We start from the raw sequence: 27,437 nt of genomic DNA, 5'->3' as shown, positions 1-27,437 counted from the left end.
ACACACAACAAAGTGACCTGTTGCAGAGAGCACCATGAAAGTGGGTGGAAAGAAGAGACAGATGAAGGCAGGACTTGGCATCAGAATGATGCAGCAAGACTGTATTACTATGTTTTTATACGTTCTGTCCCAGAGTGGCTGGGGAAACCCAGCCAATGGGTGGGGTATAAATAAATAAATAAATATTATTACTAATTGTTATGATGGTGCATGCTTCACACTGTGAGCAAGATGTTATTGGCAAGCACTGGAATCAAGGCTGAAAAATTCAGAAGGTGCCCAGTGTCATCTGTGACTTCCAGGAATTTGAAACCAGCTCCAGGATTCTATACATCAGCCCTTGACTTTCAGTCATCTAGTAAATGGTTTGGCTTCCCTTGGGGACGGGGTTGGGGGCTCTTTTACTGATGTCATTCCCATGAATTCTCTCTTCCCTCAAGAAGATGCCCCAGTTCAAGCTGATCAATTGTTGCAATACCTTCTCTCCCTCTTCCTCCCCTCAGCAGTGCCACACTTTCTTTGTGGTGTTCCTCAACTCAGAGATCCTTAGATGTTGTCTTGCTCACTTGTGGGTTTCCTGTGAGCCTCAGACAAAAAGCTTTACTCCAAAGATAAGTAGCAAGGCTCTGCTTCTAAGGTTTTGCATGCTAAAGGTATCTTCCAGCCTATCAATATTTTTGTGTGGGATTCAGTCACTTCCCCAGCACATTCTGGTTGCGCCATTAAAGTGGGTTTGGACCTCTTCTGAAACAAATACACTTTCAGGTACAGAAAGCATTAGAAAAAGGTACTGGAAGGTGTAACAGTTGTTGGGCAAGATGTTGTCTAATCTCTCCATGAACAAACCAGGCTGAATGTTCATTGAACAGGTTGTCTGGAAGCAACCTAACGGTGCAACAGAGTTCAGTGTGAATTACTCCGAGTTAAGTGTGTGTGGCATTTGTTGCCCATATCACATTTCACAAAAGTAGAGGAGATTCAAGGGGGAGAAAGGAAGCTTGCATGCCCTGTAATGCAGATGAGGATGTGCACGTCCCTCTTTGGACCTGCAATAACCCAAGACTTTATTCCCAGCCATGGAATAAGAAGTTGAAGGTGTGAAAGTGGGATTGCCTGGCATTCGGATCTCCCCCACCCACCTCTCTCCCGCTTTTAGATTACTTTCTCCCCATCCCCTCTCCCTCTTTCCACAACAGCTCCCTGATCCTATAACCTTGATGCAAGATTTATGCAAGCAAATCAGGATGAATTCTTAATAAACAGGTTGTCTGGAGGAGTCAAAGAGGGAGTCTGGTAGATCTCCACTGAGAGGGCATTCCATATTTAGGAACTACCGCCAAACAGGACCTGTCTCTCTTAACTCACCTAACCACACAGAGATAGAGCAGATGGCCTCCAGTGCTGACCTGAAGAGTCAGGCAAATCCACACAGGAGTAGACAGATGAATTAAAATTCCTCCCACGCTGCTCCTGATGATCTTGGCTGCTCCATTCAAAGTGAACATAACAATATGGCTGCTGCGGCGACAGCCTTTGGAAATCTTGGATTTCCAACAAATATCCAGAGACCATCCCTGGAGTGTCTCAGGGTAAATTCTACCTGCCACCAAAATGTGACTACCTCATTTTGTGTCCACAAGCAGCAATCCTGTGCCCATCAAACCCAAATTGAGGATTAACCTAAGACTTAGTTTGCCCCTGGCAAAGTTTAACCAAAGCTCTGTAAGTGACCAAGAGTACATTGGATTCTTTAACAAGTTGACTTCTGATACAGTTACGCACATTGGAAGTGTAAAGATGTGGAACAGCACGGTGCTTGCTGTGAGTGAGATGCCCAGGGACGGTGGGCAGCTTTTGTGTTTGTTTTGTTTTAAGGAGAGCGGAGCTGGTCTTTTGCATTTTATTATCAGGGCAGGGTCCAAACCAGCCTCTAGAAGCTGTTTTCTGCCCAGGTGCTGAACTGAAGCATGGGATGCAAATGTGAAGAAGAAGAAGAAAAGAGTGCCCCCAAGTATGCAAGAAGGTCTTTGGACCAGTGAATCATCAGGGGCAGCTGTGTCTCATCTGAGTGTCTGTGTCGTACAGGGTAGCTTCCAACCTATCTTGAACCCTGGCACCTCTCTTCTTAGAAACTAAGCACCTCAGAGAATATTCTCTTCTTCCTCCTCCTCCTTGTGGTATAGTGGCTTTGACTTTCCTCTCAGCATATAGCAAGAGCCGAAGAATTAGGGACACTTCCTGTTGCTTCAGCTGAATCATTCATAACGTGCCCAAAAGGAGATCAGAGTGGATTCCCTTTCATTCTCACAACTGGTTCTTGGCTTGAGAGATAAAGAAGCAGCAGTCCAAACCCAGGTAGGCAATCTTTGGTCCTCCTGCCAGCTCCTTGGAGTCAAAGGGCTTTTCCATTCTGGTACCTACCTCACTCTTTTGGTGGGTCGTTTTGCAACATTCCTTTGCTCTGCCTTTATATCCAGGTATCCCATTAGAAATAGCCATATTTTATATTCTTAGCAATAGGAAGTTTGGATTTCCGAATGACCTCTTCACAAGCCCAGGGGCTCTAACAGCTGTGGTACAAGGGTACTTTGGCAAAGGTATCATTTGGCAAAGGTATCATAGGCATACTTTGCCATTTGTCTTGGTGGAATTTGAAGAGTTGTGGGGGCCTTGTAGGTGGCAATTTATTGCAGATCTGGTGCCGTGCACACATGCATGTTGTGTGCAGTGCTCACACAATGATATCCTCTTCAAAATTCTGCCCTGCATTATTTTCCCATTTGACCCCGGTTGACGATTTCCATGGAAAATCCTAAAACATTGCCACAAAAACCTTGCACGCATGAGCAATTAGGGATGAGGGAGAAGGTCACATCATTTTGCATTTAAAAGTGAACCTTCCTAATGTGTGCTTTCAGAAACAGTACGCAACCCGTAACACAACAGTGCTTCAAAACCCGCACTTCTGCAAACTTAGCAATGCAGTTCTCCTGCCAAGTAAAGTGTACAGAAATGTATACACTAGCAAAAATAAAATTAGAAAATGCATTGTATTAGGGGGGAAAGCCTTGTGAAAATGTGTACATTAGTCAAAATTACATATGAAAATAAGTTTATTAGGAGAAATTTGTGCAAAAATCCTGGTGAAACTTCATGAAGCGGTTTTTTTATATAAAAAAATGCAAATTGTTGTGAAAATGTGGAGAACTGCATTTAAGATTGGAAAAATGAGAAACTCAGCGAATAAGAACTGATATATTTGTCCACCAGTATCCTATGACCAATATCCAGTCTACAATAAACTGCCGTGGAAGCACCTCAGATGTTACGGTGTGTCCTCCTCAAGAGTTGCTGAGGCTTTTTGTTGTCCCCAAATACATAGGTGTTTTCTCCAAACAGTAGTGCCATGGGTAACTGAAATTGTTCAAACACCCCAATCGCAAAACTGTAAAAAGAAAGGAAATAGAAACAATTTTAAAAAGAGAAATACTGCATGTAACAATAGAAAAATGTGGAATTGCAAGCCAGGAGCAAGGTGGGAGGGGAGGTAAAGGGGATGGAAACTGGACAATGGAAATAAAATGGGTGGGATAGTTTGTTTGTTTTAATTGCTCAGAAACAGATTGCCAACTGTTTCCCTGTGGCTTTATTAACAGCTTGATCTGCAGACAATATTTTAAAAATAATGGGCTGTAGGCAACCAATTTCTACTCAGAGTAGACCTTTTAAAATTATTGGACCGAAGTTAGTCATGTCCATTAATTTCAGTGGTTTTACTCTGAGTAAGATCCACTTTGGACACAACTCTCTTTTATTTTGTAAATAGATACCAATCCATGGCAGCTAAAAATATACATATTAATGCAAGAATGGCAATAAAAAAATAAGTAAATAAGAAACAAAGGGTGCTTCCAAAGGGCAATTTATGATGGTCCGAGAGCTGAGCTAGATGGACCAATGTCCTGACTCTCTATAAGGCATATTCCTGGGTTCCTAGAACAAGGCTGGATGAGTTAAAAAGACACTCAAAACTTTTTAAAAAGTGATAACAATCACCTGTGAAGACATGTTGGGAAATGGTGGTACCTCGTACTAGGGCAATGGTGTAGTACTGGGGAAATTTCTTGCCATTGGGAGAGGGACACATTTTCACAGGAGAAAGCTCCAAACATCAAACAAAGACATATGAATAGAACAGAATGCACAACTTTTGCACAGAATGGAATGCAGCAAATCAGGCAAAAAATGGCCAGTATTGCCCTTTCCATTTCACACTCTCTGAAGGCATAACATACACTTCAAGGCTGCGTATATACACCATACATTTAAAGTGCACCCCTGTCATTAACAATCCTGAGAGCTGCATCTTACTCCCCACTGTGCCACAATTCTCAGAACCCTTAACAAACTACAGTTTCCAGGATTCTTGGGGGGGGGTTGCTTTAATTTTTTTAATCCGTAACTGTTGGGGAGAGTGGCAATTTGTGCAAAAGGCTTCACCTTGCAAAATATTCTTTGTCACAATAAGCCCTCAGCAAAGGCAGGTGAAAATCACAGTTTTTATAGAATGAGAGAGCATCTGGAGCAAGTATCTGGGAGTAAGCCCCACTGAACTCAGTGGGACATACTTCTGAGTAGAAAGGTATAAGACTGTAGTATAAGAGGCAGGGGCTTATCTAGAGCCCCCAATGAAACAGCTGAAGGAGAATTTGAATCCAGCACTGACTGGTCCACACAACGCCATTATCAACTGGTGCTGATAGGAACTGGAGCCCAGCAACATTTGGAGGGGTGCAAGTCACCCACCCCTGACCTAAAAGCATTCCCAGTACTCTTCCCCCACCCCACCCCCCAATTTCCCTAACGGAAATTGTTCCCTACACCCTCAAAGTTGCTATTAGTTCCTGGTGTGAGGAGAACACAGGTAGCCAGAGAAATAAAGCAAACTAAACACAGAAAATATACTTTTCTTAATGCTTTAATTGTTGGTGGGAATGCAGTATGGAATTTTATCTACTGACATGAGAAGAGATATAAAAGAGTGTAAGTTCCCTCTTAACTTTACAGTATATCGTTAGACTTTTTGAGAAATGTGGTATCTGTAGTATTTCCTTTGGGATTAGTTTTGAATATATTGACATGCTAAAATTGAAGCAGCGCTTACAAATATGAGACATCAAACCTTGTGAGATGTGGCTACCTGTATCTTTTCCCAGCAGAGAGAAGCAGTTGGGGAGGAGTTTTAGTGGACAAATCCCTAGAGAGGAAAGATCAGGAAGCAGTAGGCCCACCCCAAAGCATTTGCAGGGACAAACAGGATTGAAAGGATCACATATTACCACCCCGATACCATCATAAGCACAAATTGTCATGAATGCACAATAAAAAGGACATCTGATGTGGGAGCTATCTTGTTCTGCAAATATTATGGAGGTTCTAGGAATCTATAATGATCACACGAGTAATGATATTTCTGAAACTAGGAAGAAAATCTACCTCAACTACTGATATAAAACAATTCATTTGCTATACCATAAACATAACATATAGGAAAAATCTCTCTCCCCCCCCCCCAATCTCTGCTCCCTGTTACAATCAGGCTTAAACCACCTTCCAAGAAAACGCGGATGGAATTCACTCAGTTCACACTGTAGAATTTACACAGAAGTAGACCTACAACATAGTTCTCTTAATTTATTGTTTCCTGCACCTTTTCCCTCAATTTCCCCAAACTGCAGCCACTTACTGCTTAGATTTTTCATTCGGTAAATGAAAAATATAGTGGGGAGGGGATAAATCTATTGATTTTTGCAGTTGGAGTGTTTTCTTGTCCCAGCCTGTTTTAGCCTCTTTAGGTGGAAAAATGCCCCATGTGGTTTTTCAAACAAATAGCAACCCAGGGAAGCAGGCAAGTGTCCCTTTACTGGCACGGCACAATGCACGTTGCTTTGTTTGGGGTCATCTTGCCACCCCAAGACATTGGAACTGGTACGGAGTAGAGCTTTTCCGGGTTGTATGGGGCCTTTTACAGGCTGGCCCAAAGGAGGTGGTAGAACCAATGGTAGCTCACTGTGACTTGTTTGCAAAGCATTTTGAGGATAAAATCACTCGCATCCACCAAGACATTGACTCTGCTGTTATAGCAGATGAATCTCATGGGGTGTCCAGAGCACAGTCTAGTCCTGTTGTGTTGGATGAGCTCGAGGATGTGGACAGGTTGCTTGGATTGGTCAGGGCGACCACTTGCACTCTAGACCCTTGCCCCTCTTGGCTGATAAAAACCAGCAGGGAGGGAACAGCTGGCTGGGCCAGGGAGGTGATCAATGCCTCTTTATGGGAGGGGGTGGTCCCCGTTTGAAGGAGGCAGTGGTAAAACAACTCCTTGAAGGAAGCAGTGTAAAACCACTCCTTAAGAAACCTTCCCTGCATTCAGAAAACCTAACTAACTACCGGCCAGTTGCTAATCTCCCTTTCCTAAGCAAGGTTCTAGAGCGAATGGTCACAGACCAGGTCCAGGCACTTTTGGAAGGAACTGATTTTCTGGATCCATTTCAATCAGGATTTAGGCCTGGTTTTGGCCAAAAAAATAATAATGCTTTGGTCACCCTGTATGATGACCTCTGTCAAGAGAGAGACAAGGGAAACATGTCCCTGTTAATTCTCCCTGACCTCTCAGCAGCTTTCAATACCATTGACCATAGTATCCTTTGGGAACGGCTGTCCGAACTAGGGGTGGCTGGCATCACTTTGCGGTGGTTCCAGTCCTACTTGGATGGCTGTTTCCAGACGGTGTTGCTTGGGGAATGCTTTTCAACCCCGTAGAACCTTCAATGTGGGGTTCCACAGGACTCAATCCTATTCCCTGTGTTGTTTAACATCTACATGAAACTGCTGGGTGGGGTTATCCAGAGGTTTGGAGTACATTGTCAGCAGTATGCTGATGTCAGTCAGCTCTATTTCTCCTTTACATCTGCAGTTGAGGCAGTGGAAGTGCTGGACCAGTGTCTAGCCTCGGTAATGGACTGGATGAGAGACAACAAACTGAAACCCAATCCAGATAAGACTGAGACACTGTTAGTGGCTGGTTCTCTAGACTGGATGGATGGGAGATCGCCTGCTCTTGATGGGGTTACATAGCCTCTGAAGGAGGAGGTTCGTAGCTTGGGGGTACTCCTGGATCCTTTGCTGTTGATTGTGGTTCAGGTGGCCTCAGTGGCCCGGAGTGCCTTCTATCAGCTTTGGTTGGTGGCCCAGCTACACCCCTATCTGGACAGGGATAGCCTAACTACTGTCGTCTATGCTCTAGTAACCTCAAGGTTAGATTACAGCAATGTGTTATACGTAGGGCTGTCTCTGAAGATGGTTTGGAAACTTCAGCTAGTGCAGAATTCAGTGGCCAGGTTGCTCACTGGAGCAAGACGGTTTGAGCATATTACCCCAATCCTGGTCCAACTGCACTGGCTACCAGTTAGTTTCCGGGCCCAATTCAAAGTGCTGGTTTTGACCTATAAAGTCTTAAATGGCTCAGGACCGCAATATCTCAAGGGCTGCCTCTTTCCATATGAACCTACCCAGACCGTGAGATCATCTTCTGAGACCCTCCTTCGTGTGCCTCCAGCTCGAGAGGTCTGGAGGGTGGCAACAGGCCTTCTCTGCACTGGCTCCCTGTCTGTGGAATGCTCCCCCAGGGAAGTTTGCCTGGTGCCATCATTATACACCTTTAGGAGCCAGGCAAAAACGTTCCTTCTTAACCAGGCCTTTGGTTGATTTGATTGACATCCTATGCCCTTTTAAAATGTGGGGTTTGGGGTGGGGTTATTGGGTTGGTGTTTTTATTTTGATTATGTATTTTGTGATTTTATATTTTGATTTTATTCTGTGAACCACCCTGAGACACATTCTGGCAAGCAATTTCCCCTAATATAATGCAGCTTTGTATGTTATTTCCACACATATATGCATTTTTATGTACAATTTCCCCCAGTTATATGGATTGTTGCACACATTCATTGGTTGGAGAACTGCATCACAAGATTTGGAAAACAAAGAATTTCATTGGATAGCAGTTCTTTGGTTCGTGTACTTGCTTGAGAACACAAATAAGGTAGTTTCTCATTAAAATGCGAACAAAGTAACATTTCTGCCCCATCCCTAATAGTATGCAAAGCTAGTCAAGTTAATTTGGCACCTCAGACAGGAAATCTCACAAAATAATAATTGTAATAATAGTCCATCAAACAGATAACAATTTGCTGCCCCTTCATAGCACCCACAAATCAGTTGCCTAAGAGGGCTGCTTCACTCTGTTTAAGAGTAGGCCTAAAATAACTGAGACCATGTATGTGAGATGATTTTGAATGTTTGAAGTTTGCTAAACAGTATTATTTTTATTCTAGGAACACTTGAGGCACTGTCCTGGTGAGTAGTTACTTTCTCTGTTAAGCTTTTCCTCAACACTTCGCTCAACACCGCCCAGAAGCCTGCAAGCTGCTGTCACACTTCCCTCCGCTTTGTACCCCCACCCCTCCACCCCAATCTTTTACTGGAAATGTTACATATTTATTTAGTCCTCATCATGCTTTCTATTGAATGCAAACCTTGCTGCTGCTGCTGCTTAGCCATTTTCAACGAAAGCGCTGGAGGATTGGCTGACTGCTGAGTAGTAAAAAAGAAACTACCTCAGACCTCTTAGCTGACACCACACATGGGGAGTGGGAAATGGTGAGGATTCTTTTTTGTTGTTGTATAACATTTTAGGCATGAAAACACTTGACGGCCTCAGAGTTTGTAGATGTTCTTTGCTGTGGGGTTCTCTAGCAATTCCCACATCAAAAGAGCAATTCTTTCGAGGGCAGTTATACTGTTTTGTCCCTTTCTCAGCACCCACAGAGAGACCAGTGATTTCTAGGTACTTCTGCACCAGGAATTAAACATATTGGTTATAGCAGGCATAGGCAAACTTGGCCCTCCGGATGTTTTTTTGAGACTACAATTTTCATCATCCCTGACCACTGGTCCTGTTAGCTAGGGATGATGGGAGTTGTAGTCCCAAAACATCTGGAGGGCCGAGTTTGCCTATACCTGGGTTATAACGTCAGGCTAGGACAAGGGAGACCTGGGTGCGGATCCCTGCCTAACCACAGAGCCTACCAGGTGGATCTTGGGCCAGTCACTCTTGCCACATCCTCAGCATACATTTAAATCAAATTTTAAAGCACACAGCTTCCTCCAAAACAATCCTGGGGTCTGTAGTTTACCCCTCACAGAGCTACAATTCCCAGCACCCTTAACAAACAGCAGTTCCCAAGGTTCTCTGGGGGACACTGCCTGCTTGAAAATGTTTGAACCTATCTCTCAACCCCAAGTACCAGCAAATGTATACAAATAATAATAATAATAATAATAATAATAATAATAATAATAATAAAATAATGTTGGCCTGTGGGCACATTTGGAATTTCAAGTGGGCACTTTTCTCCCCGCTCCCTCAGATCATTTTCCCACTCCACCTCAAACAGAGAGACAGAAAGAGAGAAAAGACCTGCCTAAAAACTTCACTCTCCCAAGGGATCTGGGTAAAAGTTGGATCCAGTAATCTGAGTTTTGAAAAGCACCTACCACTGATAGAGGAAATGGGAAACAGTGCATTCAAAGCAGTATCATGCCACTTTGAACAGTCACTGCTTCCCCTATATAATCCTGGGAAGTCTAGTTTGTTAAAGGTGCTGAGAGTTGTTAGGAGTCCTCTATTCTCATCACAGAGCTACAATTCTCAGTGACTTAACAATCAATTCCTCCTCCTGCGGATCTCTAAAAATGCTAAGCGTATTTACCTCTTTTAGAAAATATAGCCATGACCAGTAGCTCCGAGCAAGCTTCTGTTGGTCAGGAAGCTTTAATTTCATCTTGATTTTGTTTCATTTCATTCAAACTGAAAACGTTTCATTCTTGGATGAGTTGGCTGATGGGCAATGCTAATTTCCACCAAGTGGGTCAGACAAAACCTCAACAGGCCACCTCCTGGTTCATGCCGGGGTCAGGGCATCCCTCCTGCTGAGGCTGCTGCCGTTAACATTATCTTAGCCTTCTAAGTAGAGGGGCTACCAAATCCTCCATCTGGACCCGCTTTTTCTGCTGGGCGAAACAGGAACCATCTCCAGCTAATCCCCTGTAATCCCCTGCCAAGTGATATCCTTGCAAAGTGCATTTGCAAAAACATACTGTCAGAATCATCTGCTGGTGGTGGTCCTGGGGAGTGATGGGGATGGAATGGTGAGAGCGGAAGGCCAGGCAGGGCCGCCATGGACTCCCTGCAGCCACACCAGAAAAAGGCAATTCAAAGTAAGTGCACATTTTTCATCTCTGTCTTGGGAGGCAGGAGGTGTGCATGTTTAGCAATCTGCACACTCCCACTGTAAATGAGGACCAAGGCAGCCCAGTGGACAACACTTTGCCTCCTCTTTCATGGAACAGCAGAACTGATATGCCAGCTTAGCTTGTAACTCACACTGTCCTGGGGCAAACCGCAGTTTCTCTGCCTCGGTCCTCCAATCTGTGAAATGGGAATTGTTAGATGGCCTGCCTTTCTCGCAGAGCTTTTGTCAGAATGGATGAGATGCAGCTACACTATGCTTCCTAGTAATAGTAGGGCTATAGAAATGGAAGTCCTTGTGTAAGAAATGAACTGAAAACAAAATCCAGTTTTGAAATAAATGAACTGTTTAACAAATTGTTGTTGTTGTCCTATGGGGAAAACTGCTACTTTTATCACTAGGGAACTGCAAGCATGCCTCTAAGCATATGCTAAACTAGATGTAAGGTTAAGATTGCCAAGTGACCAAAATAAATAACTAAACTGCTCCTGTTCCTTTAAAAGTAACCCTGAGGAGGAAAAATCAGCAGATTAAGCTTTTCAGGGCATGGCAATAAATATAACCACCTGCTAATAGCAGTAGACCAGTTTGTTAGAGGCATAAGAACAGGAGTTGGTTAAAAAAAGTTACTAGAGGTAAACAAAAAAACACCCTTGCAGAAGGGGTATAATTGTAGTCTGACTCTAGGATAGGATAAGATTCCCACCTATTTGTTGTTACTGGTTTATGAATTGAAACAGTGTTTATCAAACTGCGGACCAGGGACCATCAGTGGGCCAGGGCCTCAGCACTGGAGCCTGCCCAGTGGTTTGTCACTCAGCCACCCTGCCCCAAATTACACCAGCAGCAGGAGCTCCCCACATGTGTAGTAGGAGTGGGAACTGGGTGTTGTACACACTGTACCTTTAAACAAAGCCAGCCCCAGACATTTTGGCACCTGAGGTGGACCCCAAAATGGCACAGTGTCCTCCACTGTACAGTACCTGAAATCAGCAGGCTGGCCTAGGGGGGGCTGAGCCAGCTGTGGAGCAACCAAAACTCTGTCCCCTCCAGCACCTCATTGCCAGAGTCCACAGACACCAGCATCTGCCCCCTGAGGCAGCTGCCTTGCTCTGCCTAAATGATAGGGCCGGCCCAGCCCTAGTTTCCAATACTGCTCATGCAACCAGTCCAAAATCATGAATGAGAGCAAGATTTAATTAGATAAAGCAGCACTGCTCCCGAGTTCTTGGGTTGCATTTATCACAACAGTACAGAAGTGCACCTGCAGTTAGGATGGACACAACTTACCTGTCCATATGCTCTTCCTATGTAAACACGGGGGATCAGTAGCTCAGCGCCACTTGGACAGATATACCTTCAGAACCTGCAAAAGGCAGAGCAAGCAACAGACAGCGGCGTAGCGTGGGTTGTCAGCACCCGGGGCAAGGCAAGTAATTTGCGCCCCCTAACCCCTAACCTGCCGCCGCTGCCAGCTTCTTCTTGCTGCTGCCTGGTCTGGTCTGGTGTGGTTCTCTCCCATGCTCAGCGCTGCGCTGGGCGGCCGCTGCACTGTCCCTCCCCCAGATAGTCCCTCGCTCTCTCTCCGCATCGCACGCCTGGCACCCACTCCCTCCACAGTGGGCGGCGGATTCGCACAGCCAGCACTGCAGTGAGAGAGAGTGAGTGAGCCAGGTAGGGGCAGAGAGCTGCGAGTGCGAGCACGCCCCCCCAGATGTTGCGCCCGGTGTGGCCAGCCCCCCCTGCACCCCCACGCTACGCCACTGGCAACAGATATCCATTTGTGAAGGTGGGTCACTCCCTGCCGACATGCTGATTGAGCATTCATCCTGATTTTGCTTGCACAGAGGTTGCAGGGAGAATAGACAATGCTGGCCACTTATTTAGCATTTGTTTCGACTTGTTCACGATGTGACATCAAGCAAATGTTACCCCACACTTCCCAGTGCATTTACTCGTCTCTCTTCTGGTCACAAAAACCTCCAAATGGAAGTTGGGGGTTGGTAGGGAGAGCAGGTTTATCGCACAAGAGCACCAAAGCAACTCTAATTGCACTACCTGAATTTGCGGGTGTGTGACTGAATCCCACCAGAAAACAGTGATGGCCTGGAAGTGCCCACAGACAATAAATATGAACAAACTTTCCCCCTTCTCTTGTTCCCTTTATTTCTACCTCTGAAATTCCAAATTAGCTATAAAAATATGCATTGATGTTATTTTCATTTCTTATGCGGTTTTTTCCCCCCTCTAAAAAAACCATTTTAAATAACAAATAATTTGAGAAAGGGGTGAGATATTAGCGAGCAGCAGTACTCCCCCCGCAAAAAAGTTTAGGGGTACTGTACTCTCATTTTCCTACTCATATTGAAATACTGCCCCTCGGTGTGGCCAAACTTAGATTAGCAAAAGGTTTAGGGGTATGCGTATCCCTGCGCCCCCCCCCAAAAAAAGCACTGGCAGGCAGAATGTGCCGAAGCATACTTAGGGATTGGCGAAACTGCCCTCCCCAGGGTGCAAGCCCAGGGGGGAGCCACAAAAATCACCTATCAGGTATTGGAGTCCTCCCGACACCTGCAGCGACCTTGCCAGCACCCGCTTTGCCTGAATAGGGAATCTGCCAGGATTTCCAGCTGCTGCTGCTGATGATGATGATGGAAAGGGGTCTTTGGAGCACCTTCCAGGCAGAGAGCAGCATGGGTGTCCCCATCTAGCCCCAAGGAGGCTCATTCCTCCTGTTCAGACAACCTCGCCTGTTTCTCAGATTCTTTTTGGGGGGGCAGGAGTTTCTCCAGTACAGCTCCGGGTACGCCTCCGGGAATATGTGATTCCAGGAATTGTCACAGATACCCCCCCCCCCCGGTACCCAGACTTACCTATGTATTCCTGTGAAACCAACAAACAAACAAAACCCTTCACTCTTGCGCCAGGTTCTGTTCCCCATCCCGTGGCTGGATTGAGAGGAGAAGGATGAAGGAAGAGACCAGCATTCCACGGAGAGGGGAGGGCTTTGAGGATCAATGTACCTACATTGTGAAGGACCAGCTGTACGAACCACACGTCAACCTTCCGCGAGCACAAGCCTCTTTGCCCCGGAACCTGGCCTTCCAACGCAACAGCAACAATGAGGTAATGCCAGTGACCAGCCCAGCAGGGTGGACCTTTCATTGTATGGTCTCCCGGACTGATTTGCACCCCTTCCTCTGTCCGCACACCCCAAGCGACACGGAATGGGGACGGAATTCGATTCAGTTCGCAAACCTACCTAATTCCGAAACAATCTGCAAACTGAAATGCAGCCATCCTTTGCAATGCACACTTTTTCAAACTGTGCAAGGGCAGTTCTCCTGCCAAATAATGTATGCAAAAATACAAATACCAGAGTAGGGGTTCCCAAACTGTGTTCCATGGACCACTGCTTCATTCAGGTAGTTCCACGGCATCTTTATAAAAATACAATGAGAAATCATACAGCACCCCTACAATTGCTACAACAGAAAGAAAGATCATTAAGTGGCCTACCTAGACCCTCAGGGATTTTCAGATTGTCTGTGGGGTAGGGGAGAGAGAAGTATAGGAACAAGTGTACAAAGTTAAAATGCTGATTAGTGAAAACAGCATCCAAAAAGGCATCATATTAGGGGAGTATGTTTTGCAAAAATGTGTATTGTGCAAAATTGCACATAAAATGCATATAATAGGGGAAACTTGCACAAAAAATGCTGATCAGTTTTCACAATAACACACATATATACACACACACACACACACACACATCACAAACTGATGTGGAAATTTGGAGAACTGAACTTATAAAAATGAGCAACTGAGAGAAATCATAACTGACATATTCACCCATCCTTGCAAGAGACAAAGCAATCCCTCCTCATTCTCTTCCAGCTACATCCCGGCCTCCCTCCCGCCCACCTGGCCAGCTTCAGTCTGACCATCCTCTATGACCTGGTCTGCACCACTGCCAGCCTCTACCATTTCCCCAGCCCCAGCCCTGAATGGGTACAGACTGTGGCAGGTCTTCGCAGGACTGGCAGAAGAACCGTGTCTGAAAATCCCTTCGCCTAGGTTTCCGAATCTTTAGCGGATGCTCCTTGCACAGTTGTCATCTTTTTCTGACTATGACTGCTGGAAAGGAAAGAGGGCTCCAGGCGTTGTGGAATTGACTGTAGGCATATGAGATGCAGAGTTAACAGCCTCTCTGCACACCCAGCTTCCTCTCGCCAAAGTATGTGAGAGGGGAAGGGAGGTGTAGTATTTAAGGAGGGGTCACAAGTGGGTTCCTCACCCGCAGCTTGAGCCCAGCTTTGCTTGCTAGCAGCATATCAGGCAGTGTGAGTCTCACTTCAGTCTGCATGCTCCAGGCAAGCTACTCCTTTGGGAGAGCCAGAGCTCAGTAGCAGAGCAAGTGTGTTGCATGCAGAAGGTCCTAGGTCCAATCCCTGACATCTCCTGGTTGGCTGGCATCCACCTCTCTCAGGAGACAATGGAGGAATGTGCCTTTGGGGGTGAAGTCAAACAGGAGTTACAGCTCCTGCAGTGGCTGTAAAGACTGATACTGGAGAGACATGTTTTTTTGCAGCTGGGGCAGATGAAAGCGTTCGGTTGTGCTGATGCAGGTGCACCATTGTGTTTCTTCTTTCTGTGCTCCTCATTGTCTGAAGCCCTGGAGAGCTGCTGCCAGTCAGTGTAGACAATACCAAGTTAGATGGACAAATGGTCTATGTATAAGGTGCCTTTTGTGATGGCCTGGGACTCAGGCTCGGACTCGAAACCAGAGGAGACTCAGTCTGCACCGGATCCTTTGTCTCAGGCATCATCTGAACCAAGTCTGGGGCCTGATCCTGAAGAGTCCCAGTCTGCACAGGTTCCCCTGCAACAAACACCAGCTGGGCAGAGTCAGGGGCCTGGCTCCAGATGTGGGGATTACCTTGTTGCCTTCAGCTGGGCCATCACTTACAGCTGCTCCACTACCAGTTTGGTCAGGGGAGGCTGAGGCGGCCCCTGGGTCTAGTAACCCACCGACGTCTCCCGAGCTGCAGAGACTAAGGTCTGAGAGAAGGAGAGACCTGAGTACTCGCAGGAGTGCTCGCCTTCGGGCAAAACACAGGTGAGTCACCGGGGGATCAGGACTGGCCGCTACCCCGACAAAGATAAAAGGCTGTCGGACCCCACCCCAGGTTGTGGGAGCACCATTGCTGTATGCTAGATCCTGCCTGAGATCCTGTACCTGTCCTTGCCTGGTTTCCTGCCTCGTGTCCTGCCTTGGCCCTGTTGGACTGACTCCCAGCGGAACCTTTGGATTCTGGACCGGTCCTGGACCGTGTTTCATGGGTTACCCCCGGGCCCAGCACACCTGTCAGGGGCTCAGGGACAGAGGCACAGGGGAGAGAGGAGATGGAGAGCGAAGGGGAAGGATCTGAGGGCAGCATAGGGGAGTATGACAGTGACCCGAGAGATTCCATGAGCTTCTCCAGCGAATCAGAAGATTCCCAGAAGGAGGCGCCGATGGTCAGGGCGAGGGGGGTCCCAGGGGGGACACACCAGAAACAGGGGGCCAGCGGGGACTCCCAAAGCAGCAGCTGGAGATCAGGACCAGCTTCCCCACCAGAGCAGAGTGGGGGGGAAGAGTCCCAGGTGTCAGGTCCAGCTAGCCTCCCCGAAGGGGGAAGCAGTGACAGGAGCAGTGAAACGGTCAGGCGGAAGGTTGCCGGCTGGGCGCGCGCGCCAAGTTCAAATGTACAGGCGCGCGGGACAGCAGAAAGCCCGGATCGGGAACCAGGTCCTAAAGCCCGCCGGAGGCAGGGGGAAGACTCAGGGGATTCAGCGTCAGAAGAGTCTAGGAAGGGCGAAACCCCAGCTGACAGGAGGACCCAGAGGAGGAAAGAGCAGAGGAAGAGGTGGAGTAAGGCTAGGGCAGGGGTCTGCAACCCGCGGCTCCGGAGCCGCATGTGGCTCTTTTACACCTTTGCCGCGGCTCCGGGGCGGATACTAGCGAGGGGAGGAGGCGCATTGTGTGCCCTGACACTCCCCACTGTGGCGGCCGCTGTACTGGCTGTGACGTTGCTTGGGGGCGGTGCGTGCATTAGTCACACACCGTCCCAACGTCACCTTCCCGCCCACTGTCAGATCGGAGGGCAGCGGCGCGCATGCTTTAAATGTTGCAATGGTTTTGCGGCTCCCAGTTGTTGTTTTTCTTCGGAAACGGGTCCAAGTGGCTCTTTTTGTCTTAAAGGTTGCAGACCCCTGGGCTAGGGTCTTAAACTGGTGTATCGGGGGAGGAGACTCAGACGGAGCTTCAGCGGTCTAGAGTTTCAGACATAGAGCTGCACGCTGCTGATGTGAAAGACAAACTGAACTTCAATAAAGACTCTTGTATATAACAAAGAAGTGGCGTTGGTCCTTTGTGAGCTGGGACCTAGGGCAGCTCTGACAACACCTTTTTCTTTCTTTCATATTAGCACACTTTTCCATTTACACCAGGGGTGCACAACTTACCTGTTAATCACCTGACATTGCAATGATCTTGGGTGACCCATTTTCCCCTGCCCACGTGGTTTGAAATTCAACCACACAGGCCAAGACACAGCACAGCTTGTCATTGGTGCTTGCAATACCCTATATTCTTGCAAGCCCTGGTAATTATGAAGGTGATGATTTTACTGCTATGCTTTCAAATGCACTGGGGTTTTTTTTGCAAGCACTATCAGATTTATATGCCTGTGTTTTCCTCCTCATTAGAAGGAGCTTCAAACAGTTTTTAAATGGTTGCAAAGGTGTTCTGGGGATTGGGGAGAAGTGTGTTGGTGACAACGCAGGACGCTGGCCAACTGGCCTCCTCCAAAGCCTGCTTTTCCTGATCCATGCATGCCAACAATTTGTCAAATGGGGTTTTCATAAATCACCCCCCACAATTCCCTACTGTATTTGTGGATACAGTAGACTGTTTCTTTTTACTGAAGGCTGTGAGGGCTCCTCAGATATTACACCTGTCTTGATCCTGAATTCAGGTGCCCAGCCAGAAAGGCATGGAAATCTTTCTCAGGGTTTTGTCTTGCCTTCCCTGCATACTTGCTGCTCTTTGTGATGCTGCGGTTTGCTGATTTTAAAAAAAAAACCCCTCACAAGAGCAGCCTTGGCCAACCAGCACATGCTGTCTAGAGCTGATGGGAGTTGTAATCCAAAACATTTAGAGGGCACCCTGTCAGCGAAGGCTGGGCAAAAGGAAACATGGAGCCCTCCCTGTCCCCACCCCTGCCAAGGCTGCAACGCAGAGGCGTGTGTTTTCCCGCCTGTGATTCTTAAAACCGACCAACCCCAACCGCATTGTCTCCAAACACAGAGAAAAGGCATTTGGCTATGTTCACAACCTTAAGAAGCCACTAGGGGGAAGCAGAAGCTGGAGAGAAAAAGAGGGCAGGTTTTATATTGGTTAAGCAATCTATGCAGAGGGTAATACATGGATTTTTAGAATCCATACAGGGTGCAAATTTCTTTTTTGAAGTGGCTTAACTGGAAGTCCCTCTTCCCAGGGAATCATAGCTCTGGGAAGGAATAGGAGTTTCCTCACATCTCTAAGCACCCTTAAGAGACTACAATTCCCAAGAGGGTGGTTTTTTTGAGAAGCCGTTACTGTTAAAAGTTGTACGGTACTGCTTTAAATGTATAGTGCAGATGGGACCTATAGCATAGATGTGCTGTGGAAAGGAAGTGGGATTAGAAGTAGGTATGCACAACAAAACCCTACATTATAATGAGTCGGCTTATTGTCAACGCTGATTGGCAGTGGCTCTCTGTAGTTTCAATACAAGGGTCTTTTCCCAGCTCTACCTGGGGTTTGAAACTGGGGCTTTCTGCACGCAGAGCAGGGGTGCTTTACCACTTAGCCATGACCCCTCCATCAGCTTTGCTTCTTCTGTCTCGGTCAGGTCAGGAAGGTAGACAACAAGAGAGCCAGCGTGGTGCAGTGGTTACAGTGATGGCACAGGACGTGGGAGACCAGTCCAATAAATTGTACAAGGGAACTTTCAAACTGCTAGATTGGCAGGAACTGAGAGCAATGGGAGCTCACCCCAAGAGGCTCAGTGGTTTAGACCACAGTGCCACCCATGTCCCATGCAGAGTAGATACTTGCATCCCAGTGCAAGTAGATAAATAGGTACCACTGTGGTGGGAAGTCATGCTGGCCACATGACTTGGAAAGCTGTCTGTGGACAAACGCTGGCTCCCTTGGCCTGAAAGTGAGATGAACGCTGCTACCCCAGAGTCACCTTTGACTGGACTTAACAGTCCAGGGGTCCTTTACCTTTACCTTACAAGGGAACTCTTCTTCCACCATGCAGAGGTGTTAATAGATTTAGGTTTCTGGAGCATTACATTACAAGTCTAAAATATTATGTTCCTGGTTTCTCTTGGTGTGCTCATGTGCATGAGTCTCTCCTGCCATAAAATAGGTGTTTATAAAATCAGCCAAATATTAGCAGGTACAAATGAAGGAGATGAAGACTCAGGCCTAACTTGAATTGACATAGTTTTGGTGCTTCTGTAGGTAATAGCTGTGATCAGCAAAGAGTATATTCCGCAAGGAACACGCTTTGGGCCGCTGGTTGGGAAGATCTACACCAGAGAGAATATCCCAAAAAACATGGATCAAAAGCACTACTGGAGGGTGAGTAACAGCTGCAAAAGACACAATGGCCCCTTTTGGCCAGATAAAATCTACAATGTATTTTTAAAAGTTATTTGTTTGTCTGCTATGTATCTGGAAACTTCAGATATTGTAACCCAATTGTGATCAAGGAGATGAAGGAGCAGCCCCTTTCTATACTTGGATGGGCAACACTTTGGTTAGGAAGAAGCAAAACATCACAAAAGCTTCTGAGTTCTCTTCATTAAGCTGCTTGGTGAAAAGCAGGGGTGTGGGGAGAAAGAGAAAAGCTGGCTTGATGTTTAAGCCACAGAAGTTTGCTTTTAATCAGTCGTAAGATGGAGTCTAGGAGGAGATGGCAGCCTTAAATGGATGAGGCTCAAGGAAGTATTAAGACTGTTGGGAGAGAGGAACACAGAATAATTGGTCCCCCGTTAAAATATATATATCCCATATATACCCAGATCTTCTTTCTCTTTCCCCTCCTCCAGGTTCTCTCTGCAAAAGGAGAGCTCTACCACATCCTTGACATGAGTGACCCTGACTGCAGTAACTGGATGTGCTATGTGAATCCGGCTCCCACCCACCCAGCCCAGAACTTAATGGCTTGTCAGTGCAACCTGGAGATCTATTTCTATACCATAACACCCATCTTGGCTGGAGCTGAACTTTTGGTTTGGTACATGCATGGCGTACCTAGAGAATTCCAAAGCTTGCTCTCAGGGGAGCTGGCAACTAAACCAGGTGAGGGCACTGCAGGTGGTGAACACCACACTTGTCAATAGTTTGAACAGCAACAATTCAGGCAAGGGCCATTTTGTTCCAGGACCAGCAGCATAAACACATAAATCTCCTCCTACACCCCATCACCCAGTTACATATGCTGAGATGGAAAAAGTTCATTTTTGAGAAACAGACTCAGATATAGCGAGAAAATCAATTTTATGTGCATTTTTGATTTGCAGTTCTCAGTATGTCAGCTGAAATGTAGTTTTCCTTCTCTGTGCACTTCTCTGAATTTTGTAATTCACTTTTCCCCAGCCAAGTAATGTGTACAAAAGTGCATATACTAGGGTAAAGTGTGCATAAAAAATACATATGTTAGGGAAAATAACATGCAAAATGCATTCTATTAGGATAAATTGCTTTGCAAAAATGTGTGCCTTTGGAAAAATTGCAAACAAAAATGTCTGAGGAACTGGAACCAAAATGCTGATGGATTTTCAAAAGGACTTTTTTATATTGCAATCTGATGTGGCAATGTGAAGCACTGGATTTAAGATTGGGGGAACTATTAATCCATCTTTACTCAGAACTAGTTTGTCTCATAGAATCTGAAAAGAGGTTTTAAAAATATATATTTGACATTCTTCATTTCTTTCCTTTTTTAAAAAAAGAGGTGATGATTGTGGAAGATATATTTAAAGTTTGTCAGATTTTTTTTGTTACTGTTGTATTTCATTTCTCTAAGTAGAAATAAATACGTTTCAAGATAAAGAACAACAATTAAAAGCAGATTTGCTTCTTACTTTGCAGAGTATCTCATCTCAAGGGATTTCCTGGTGCAGCCCTTCCCTGAGAAAGTCAGTAGACCACCACAGAATGCCTCCAAAGATGACCAAAAATGCACAGCTATTTACACAAAGATAGACAAGGATGAGGAAGAGATAATTGATGTTGAAGAGCTAGAACAAGACATGCTGCCAAGGAAGACAGCAGAAAACCAAAAAGTGGATTCAAAGGCACAGACCCCTGGGAGCATGCAAGAACAGGCCACAAAGCTTAACTTTCCCCAGAATGCATCCAAGGAAGAAGTTGCTTCTGAGAAGCCTGGTCTTCCAAGCCAAAGAGACATGGGCCCAGAGAGACAGTATGGCCCCAGTTGCTACCCATACAACGCAACTACCTCGCTCTGGAAGGAAATTCCGCTCCATCTCAGTAACCCGTCTTCCTCCTGCTCAGAGTGCCAGCCAAGGAGCAACCTACCCCAGGCTTATCACTATGCCTGCAACGCCTCAGCTGCCCACCACCCCACATCTCTACTGGCCCCTCAGACCTTCTCATTTCCATTTGAATTGCCTCTAACAGGTCCTAGAGAAATCACATCCCTAAAGTTGTCTTCCCTGGGGAAAAGGCGACCTCTCTCTCCGGGGATGTCTCAAGCTGTCTTCCCTCCCCTCTTGCCACATGGAAAACAAGTGGACCAGAAACCACCAAATCGTTTCTCTTCCCTCCACACCAGAATCTTCTCATTTCTGGACTCTGACCAAGGGCACCCTGCCATTTCACGTGGCTCCGTAGTTCAGCAGCTGAAAGCTCCCTCCCAGCTTGCCTGCCAGGATAAGACCATCGACCTCAGTACGCCAAAGACCAACCCACCAGATTCCCAGGAAAGCAGCAAGTCTGCGATGTACCCTCTGGGGAAGAAGAATGGCAAAATCAAATACGAGTGCCATATCTGCTCCAAGAGCTTTGGGCAGCTTTCTAATCTCAAGGTACATCTGGAGACATCCAGCTGAGAACAAATTCATACCAATTATCCTCCCCATCCAGAATTGTGTAATCCTCTCTCCACATCCTACATGATGCCCTAGATCTGTTTCCTGAAGGTCTGGGCATGGTGACTAAATGCATTTGCAAACAGCTGGCAAGTACCAGTTTGTACAGTTTGTACCCAGCTGCGCACCCGCCCTAGCCACTTGCTCCACCCATGTGCAGTTGCAGTCTAGGTGTCTATACCTGTGATAACACTGGACTTTCCATTGTGACACTGTGTTTGACTATGGCTGCAGAATTTTATTTTGGGATCAGAATTATGAGATGGGGTTGCAGACATAGCCCAGTAATATGCTAGGGGTGTGGGTGGGTGGGTGTAGTAAGGGTTCACTCAGGTGTGTGCTCAGTATACCCAGTGCCGGATTTACGTATAAGTTAAACAAGCTAAAGCTTAGGGCCCCACTCTCTTGGGGGCCCCCAAAAAAAAATTAAAGGGAAAAAACCTGGATGTACATTTCCAAAATATAAGATAAAAAACAAATAAAATTATGTTCAAATGGCTTTAGATATCTATTAGGTCCATTTAATTACCATATAGCACACAACACAAAAACAGTGACCATTAGTTGTTGACAAAGGACAGCTGGACATATAAAGGGCCCCATTAACTTCAGTAGCTTAGGGCCTCATCAAACTTAAATCCGGCCCTGAGTATACCTTATTGAAGTTTTGACTACCCTTAGATTCTCTGTTAGTGGAGACCAGCTTGGTAGATTGGTTTTAGCTGAAAAAAGGCGGGGAACTTCAAAATGGTGCGGAATGATAGCATTTTTCTTTATTTGCACTCCTTCCTGATGCACTGGGTGTGGCATACCCTTCATTGCAGATGGAGATTCTTTGACTTCAACCTTGCTCTTCTTTTGGGGGAAGACACATAACTCAGTCGCAGGGGATCTGCCCTGTTTGCGCAAGATCCCAGGTTCAATCCGAGGCATTCCTAGGTAGGGCTGGGAATGTTCCCTGCCTAAAACCCTGGCCAGCCACTGCCTGTCAGCTAGATGTGCCACTGGTCCAATTCAGTATTAAAGCAGCTTCCTCTGTTCCGAACCACAACTGAACCCTTTTGTTCCCTTCTCTATGTCTCTCTTTCTTAAAGACACCCTTTTAGGCACCCCTTCTTCCATCCCTTCCAAGCTCACACTGAACTGTCCTCCTCCTACAGGTCCACCTGAGAGTGCACAGTGGCGAGAAGCCTTTTCAGTGCCAGGTCTGCAGAAAACGTTTCACCCAGCTGGCTCACCTGCAGAAGCACCACCTGGTGCACACAGGCGAGAAGCCACACAAGTGCCTGGTAGGTGGCACTTTTCTTTCCTCATTAAAAGGCCAGGTGAAGTGGGGGGGGAGAGACCATTTGGCCCCTTGGAGATATGTCTGTATGGAAAGATTACAGCGTTTGGGGCTTTGGGGGGAAATGGTGCTTAAGGAGGAAAGTTATAGTGATATAAATGTATACATGGAGTGGAGTGGGAGAAGTTTTTTCTCCTTCTCCCAATAGTCAATATGAATTTGTCCAAACCATAAGGCTGGAAATATGGAGCGGGAAGCTGTTCTCTGGTCCCTCATTACGGGAAACACAGTTGGTAGATTCAAGGGCCAGGGCCTGGGATAGTGTCTGTCCAGCTGGTTCACTTTCACACAGGCCATCAAATCATACTTAATTTTATCATTGGCTTATTAGGCATATTAATATTTCAATATCTAAGTGTAAGAAATGGATGCCAAATCTTTCTTCACATTTCAGACCTCCTTAATTCTTTTATCATATGTGATTGTTGTATTTGTGTGTTGCATTTTAATTTGATTTACTGTATCCATGGCTTTTTTTTAAAGCTCTATATTTGTACATGGCTTTGGTTGCATTACAGTGCAACAGGAAATAAAAGTCTCAGCAGGCAATAGAAACCTACAAATTATCATGCAATTCTCCAGTGATTCATTGGGGCCACACTGAATTTGTAAGCAATTAGGACTAGAAACCAAAAGGAGAAAGCTTCTAATTAAAATCATGTGAGCCTTATTTCTTCGTATGGCCACAAGGAAAGGCACTGCTGAATTATACTATACTCAGAGCTTGGAAACTTTAAAAAGAAACTAGTTCAAAATCAACATGTCCAAAAGAGAACAGTCATGAACATCCCTTTACAAAACAAACCAGTTCAATTTACAGTTCAATTCAAGTTGATCCAAATAATCCTTGCTCATTTTTTTTCCTGCATTCAGAATGTTGTAAGTCGTTGCACTGAAGTATAAAATACAGTGGTACCTCTGGTTAAGAACTTAATTTGTTCTTAACCTGAAACTGTTCTTAACTTGAGGTACCACCAGTGGCGTAGCGTGGGTTGTCAGCACCCGGGGCAAGGCAAGTAATTTGCGCCCCCTAACCCGTGGATTTGCGCCCCCTAACCTGTGGATTTGCGCCCCCTAACCCTAACCCCAACCCCCAGATGTTGCGCCCGGTGCGGCCGGACCCCCCTGCACCCCCCACGCTACGCCACTGGGTACCACTTTAGCTAATGGGGCCTCCTGCTGCCACCCCGCTGCAGTTGTGCAATTTCTGTTCTCATCCTGAAGTAAAGTTTTTAACCTGAGGTACTACTTCCGGGTTTGCGGAGCCTATAACCTGAAGCACCTGTAACCTGAAGCATTTGTAACCCGAGGTAACACTGTATGCTTAAGAAGACTAAGGGAACATCAAAATATACATACAGTGGAATGTAGATGGTTTAATCTCCTTTTCCCGATGATTATGATCTTTAACCTTAAAGGCCCAAAGAGTCTAAAGAGAGAGGGGGGGAACCACATGTAAGAGAATAAACTTGAAGATGAACTAGAAATCATTCATAGTTCTATCCCAAACTGAAATTCAGTTCACCTGGCGTATGGGCAGTACTTTCAGGTATAGTTCAGAGATTTCTGAACTAATTCCGTGAGTAGCATTAAACCAAACTACCGGTAGTTCATTCTGAGCCCTGGCTCTATTAAGCACTATGAGGAAATCGCCATTTTTAATTCTGCTTCCAGCTGATTGTTGGAAAGCAGCACCTCAGTGCTGCTAAAGAGCTCCTAGCAGGCTGCTCTTCTGAAGTTTGACAAGGAAAGGAGCAAGCTCAAAGCTTAATATGAACCGCATCGTTCTGGAAATTAAGCACAGATGAGCCAGTCTAGGGCTTTCTCTGTCCCATAATGCACCAGTGCCTGGGCTAACAAGAAACCAATCTCTCCCCTAGGTCTGCCCCAAACGCTTCAGCAGTACCAGCAACCTCAAAACCCATCTCCGCCTGCACTCTGGGATAAAGGCTTATGCATGCTGCCTATGCCACAGCCGTTTCACCCAACACATCCACCTCAAACTCCACCAGCGCCTCCACGATCACCAGCGCCTACACCACTGCCCCCGCTGCCGCAAGACCTACATCCACTGGGTTAGCCTGGAGGTGCACCGGCGGGGGTATTGCCCGCTTAACCCGTGTGCCAACTGCTCGCCTGCCCAGCTCTGCCATTTCAACGACATGATTGACCGCTTTGACTTCAGCCCGCATGCCGACCAGCTGGAGGAGGGAGAGCCTGATCCTGTCAGGGCTGCTGTGCTAGTGGAGGCCATCATCCTGAGGGAAATGGTGGCAGGTGGTCAGCACAACACCCTCTGCTCACCAAGCCCCCACAGGCAGTTTGCGTTCTTCCCAGCAATGAGCTACACCCTTTGTTTTAAGAGAGAGTCTTTGCCGACACAACCAGCCTAAATGTTGGGCTCAAGGCTGCCCCGCCAGTCTGTGAGTAAGAGGCAGGATGGAAGCCTGCTGACTGCGTACACGCCATATACAGTGGCACCTCAGGTTACGAACTTAATTCGTTCCGGAGGTCCGTTCTTATCCTGAAACTGTTCTTAACTTGAGCTTTTGCTAATGGGGCCTCCTGCTGCACGCGTACATCCCAGGGCAAAGTTTGCAACCAGGAGCACCTACTTCCAGGTTAGCGGAGCTCGTAACCCAAAGCGTTTGCAAGGAGGACGGTTCGTAACCAGAGGTATTACTGTACGTATTTAACACACATTTAAAGCACATGACTTGACTTCCCCCAAAGAATTCTGGGAATTGTAGTTTGTTTGTTTTTAAAGGGCACTGGGAATGGCAACTCTGTAAACTACTGTTTCCAGGGTTCTTTGGTGAAAATGTGTTTTAAATGTATGGTGTCTACGTAGTCACTAACTCTGGAAATAACTCCCAAGAGGCATGCCTTGAAACAGCCTCGGTGGTGATGATGCCATTGAAACCCTTTTTTCTTTTCCCAGGCCTTTTACGTGTTTGGGGTTTTTAATGTTGCCGTTTTACCTTATTGTATCGCTCAGCTGTGTCTTGTTTTATTTCAGTTTTTATTATTTCCATGTTTTATTCCTTATAAAATGTGATTATTCTCCTATTGTATGCTACTCTGAGAGACTTTGCTGAAAAGTGGGCTATAAATAGCCCAAATAAATGAAAGAATTGAGCTGATCCAAGACATTTTGCCCCACCCACGACTGGCGTGCTCCTCCTCCCTGGTTCCCCGTGAGAAAACCATTTGTGCTGGGAAATGGTCCCGACCCCTGAATTAAAGGATATACAAGCCTAAGACTTTACCCCACACTTCTAAAAATGCTTTAATTTCTCTTGGCCTTCTGGTATTGAGGCATGGGTAGCATGGCACAAGGAGATTATGCCTTGCTTTATAGGAAAAGTTCTGACTTTTTTAACTGCTAAATTTTTTTGTTATTTAGGCAAGTCTACACAGATACGTAAGGTCAGCGTGTATTTTAACATGCAGTTTTATTTTATAATGCATGTTTTTAACTGTTGGTTTTACTGATATTTTGACTTTTGTTCATTTCTGAAGGTTAGCTTCATTTTAACTTTGGACTTTTATTGATAATTTTAATGTATATTTTATGTAAACTGCATGTAGGTTTATACAATAAAGTAGCTTCTAAAGTCTGTTAAATAAATACACATATAGATGACTAATCCTCCACACCTGCCCCCTGGTGTTGAGAAGTATCCAAGAGTCAAAATAAATGCAAAATAAAATAAATCCATGATTGCACCTTTCAACTGCTTTTAAAGCAGCCACACTGAGACAGGGAGGCAAACTGGGTCAGCAGCATTTGTGGAGGGGTGTGTGAAATTCAGCCCTCATTCTACTTGCTCTGTTTTTCATTAAGCTCCCTCCCCCCCAGCCCTGCTTTGCTTAACATCCAGCCAGATTAAGTCTTCTGGAAAATGCAGCTCATTGTTCTGTGACACTTTGGCTAGTCCTAAATTGTTGCCTGACCATGAGTGAATTTTAGATTCTTTCCCCCTGCCCACTCCATAGACCAACACAGCTTCCTTTGCTTTTGTGTGTCCTCTTCAGAAAGGACTCTTACTACTACCCCCACACACTTCCTCCTCTGAAAATATCTGTCACCAAACAAGCTCTAATTTCCCCAAAAATATCCTGTATGTTCACATCCATGTCATGCACTTAAAAAACTCACGTATCACTTTAACAGTCATGGCATCCCCCCTGAAAAACAGACAATCTGAGGGAAGCCATGGCTGTTCAAGTGGTATAAAGGTAAAGGTAAAGGGACCTCTGACCATTAGATCCAGTCGTGACAGACTCTGGGGTTGTGGCTGAGTGGTTGGGTTGTGGGTTGGGTTGGGTTGTGGGATGGGTTGGGTTGGGTTGGGTTGAATTGTTGGGTTGAGTTGGGTTGTGGGGTGGGTTGTGGAATGGGCTGGGCTCATCTCGCTTTATTGGCCGAGGGAGCTGGCGTACACCTTCTGGGTCATGTGGCCAGCATGACTAAGCCGCTTCTGGCGAACCAGAGCAGCGCA

At 46.1% G+C, this 27,437-nt stretch overlaps 1 protein-coding gene and 1 long non-coding RNA gene across 4 annotated transcripts in view; one reads left to right on the top strand and one right to left on the bottom strand.

Annotated features, from left to right (window-relative positions):
• ZNF683 (zinc finger protein 683) lies at window positions 1-26,577 on the top strand. Of its 2 annotated transcripts, XM_082231609.1 has the most exons (8): window positions 1-2,355; window positions 8,397-8,418; window positions 13,301-13,499; window positions 18,931-19,050; window positions 19,521-19,773; window positions 20,566-21,524; window positions 22,748-22,876; window positions 24,813-26,577. In XM_082231609.1, the coding sequence occupies exons 3-8, from the start codon at window positions 13,341-13,343 to the stop codon at window positions 25,323-25,325; spliced, it is 2,133 nt and encodes a 710-aa protein (XP_082087735.1). In that variant the 5' UTR covers window positions 1-2,355; window positions 8,397-8,418; window positions 13,301-13,340; the 3' UTR covers window positions 25,326-26,577. The 2 variants fall into 2 exon arrangements, with proteins under 2 accessions (XP_082087735.1, XP_082087736.1); XM_082231610.1 differs by lacking the exons at window positions 1-2,355; window positions 8,397-8,418 and adding an exon at window positions 9,844-10,341.
• Window positions 3,179-27,437, bottom strand: part of LOC309537392 — a 32,277-nt gene continuing 8,018 nt past the window's right edge. Inside the window, exons 3-6 of one of the 2 annotated variants that reach the window (XR_014221875.1) lie at window positions 24,292-24,361; window positions 11,660-11,739; window positions 4,057-4,123; window positions 3,179-3,445 (exon numbers count right to left, since the gene is read on the bottom strand). This is a non-coding gene — a long non-coding RNA (uncharacterized lncRNA). The remainder of the gene's footprint in view (window positions 3,446-4,056; window positions 4,124-11,659; window positions 11,740-24,291; window positions 24,362-27,437) is intronic. The other variant, XR_014221876.1, reaches the window with a different exon arrangement.

The sequence above is a fragment of the Podarcis vaucheri genome (assembly GCF_965113315.1).
Source record: "Podarcis vaucheri genome assembly, chromosome: 7".
In the NCBI taxonomy this organism is placed as follows: Eukaryota; Metazoa; Chordata; class Lepidosauria; order Squamata; family Lacertidae; genus Podarcis; species Podarcis vaucheri.
Note: the sequence above shows the minus strand (reverse complement) of the source record. Positions and strands in the feature narration are given on the sequence as shown.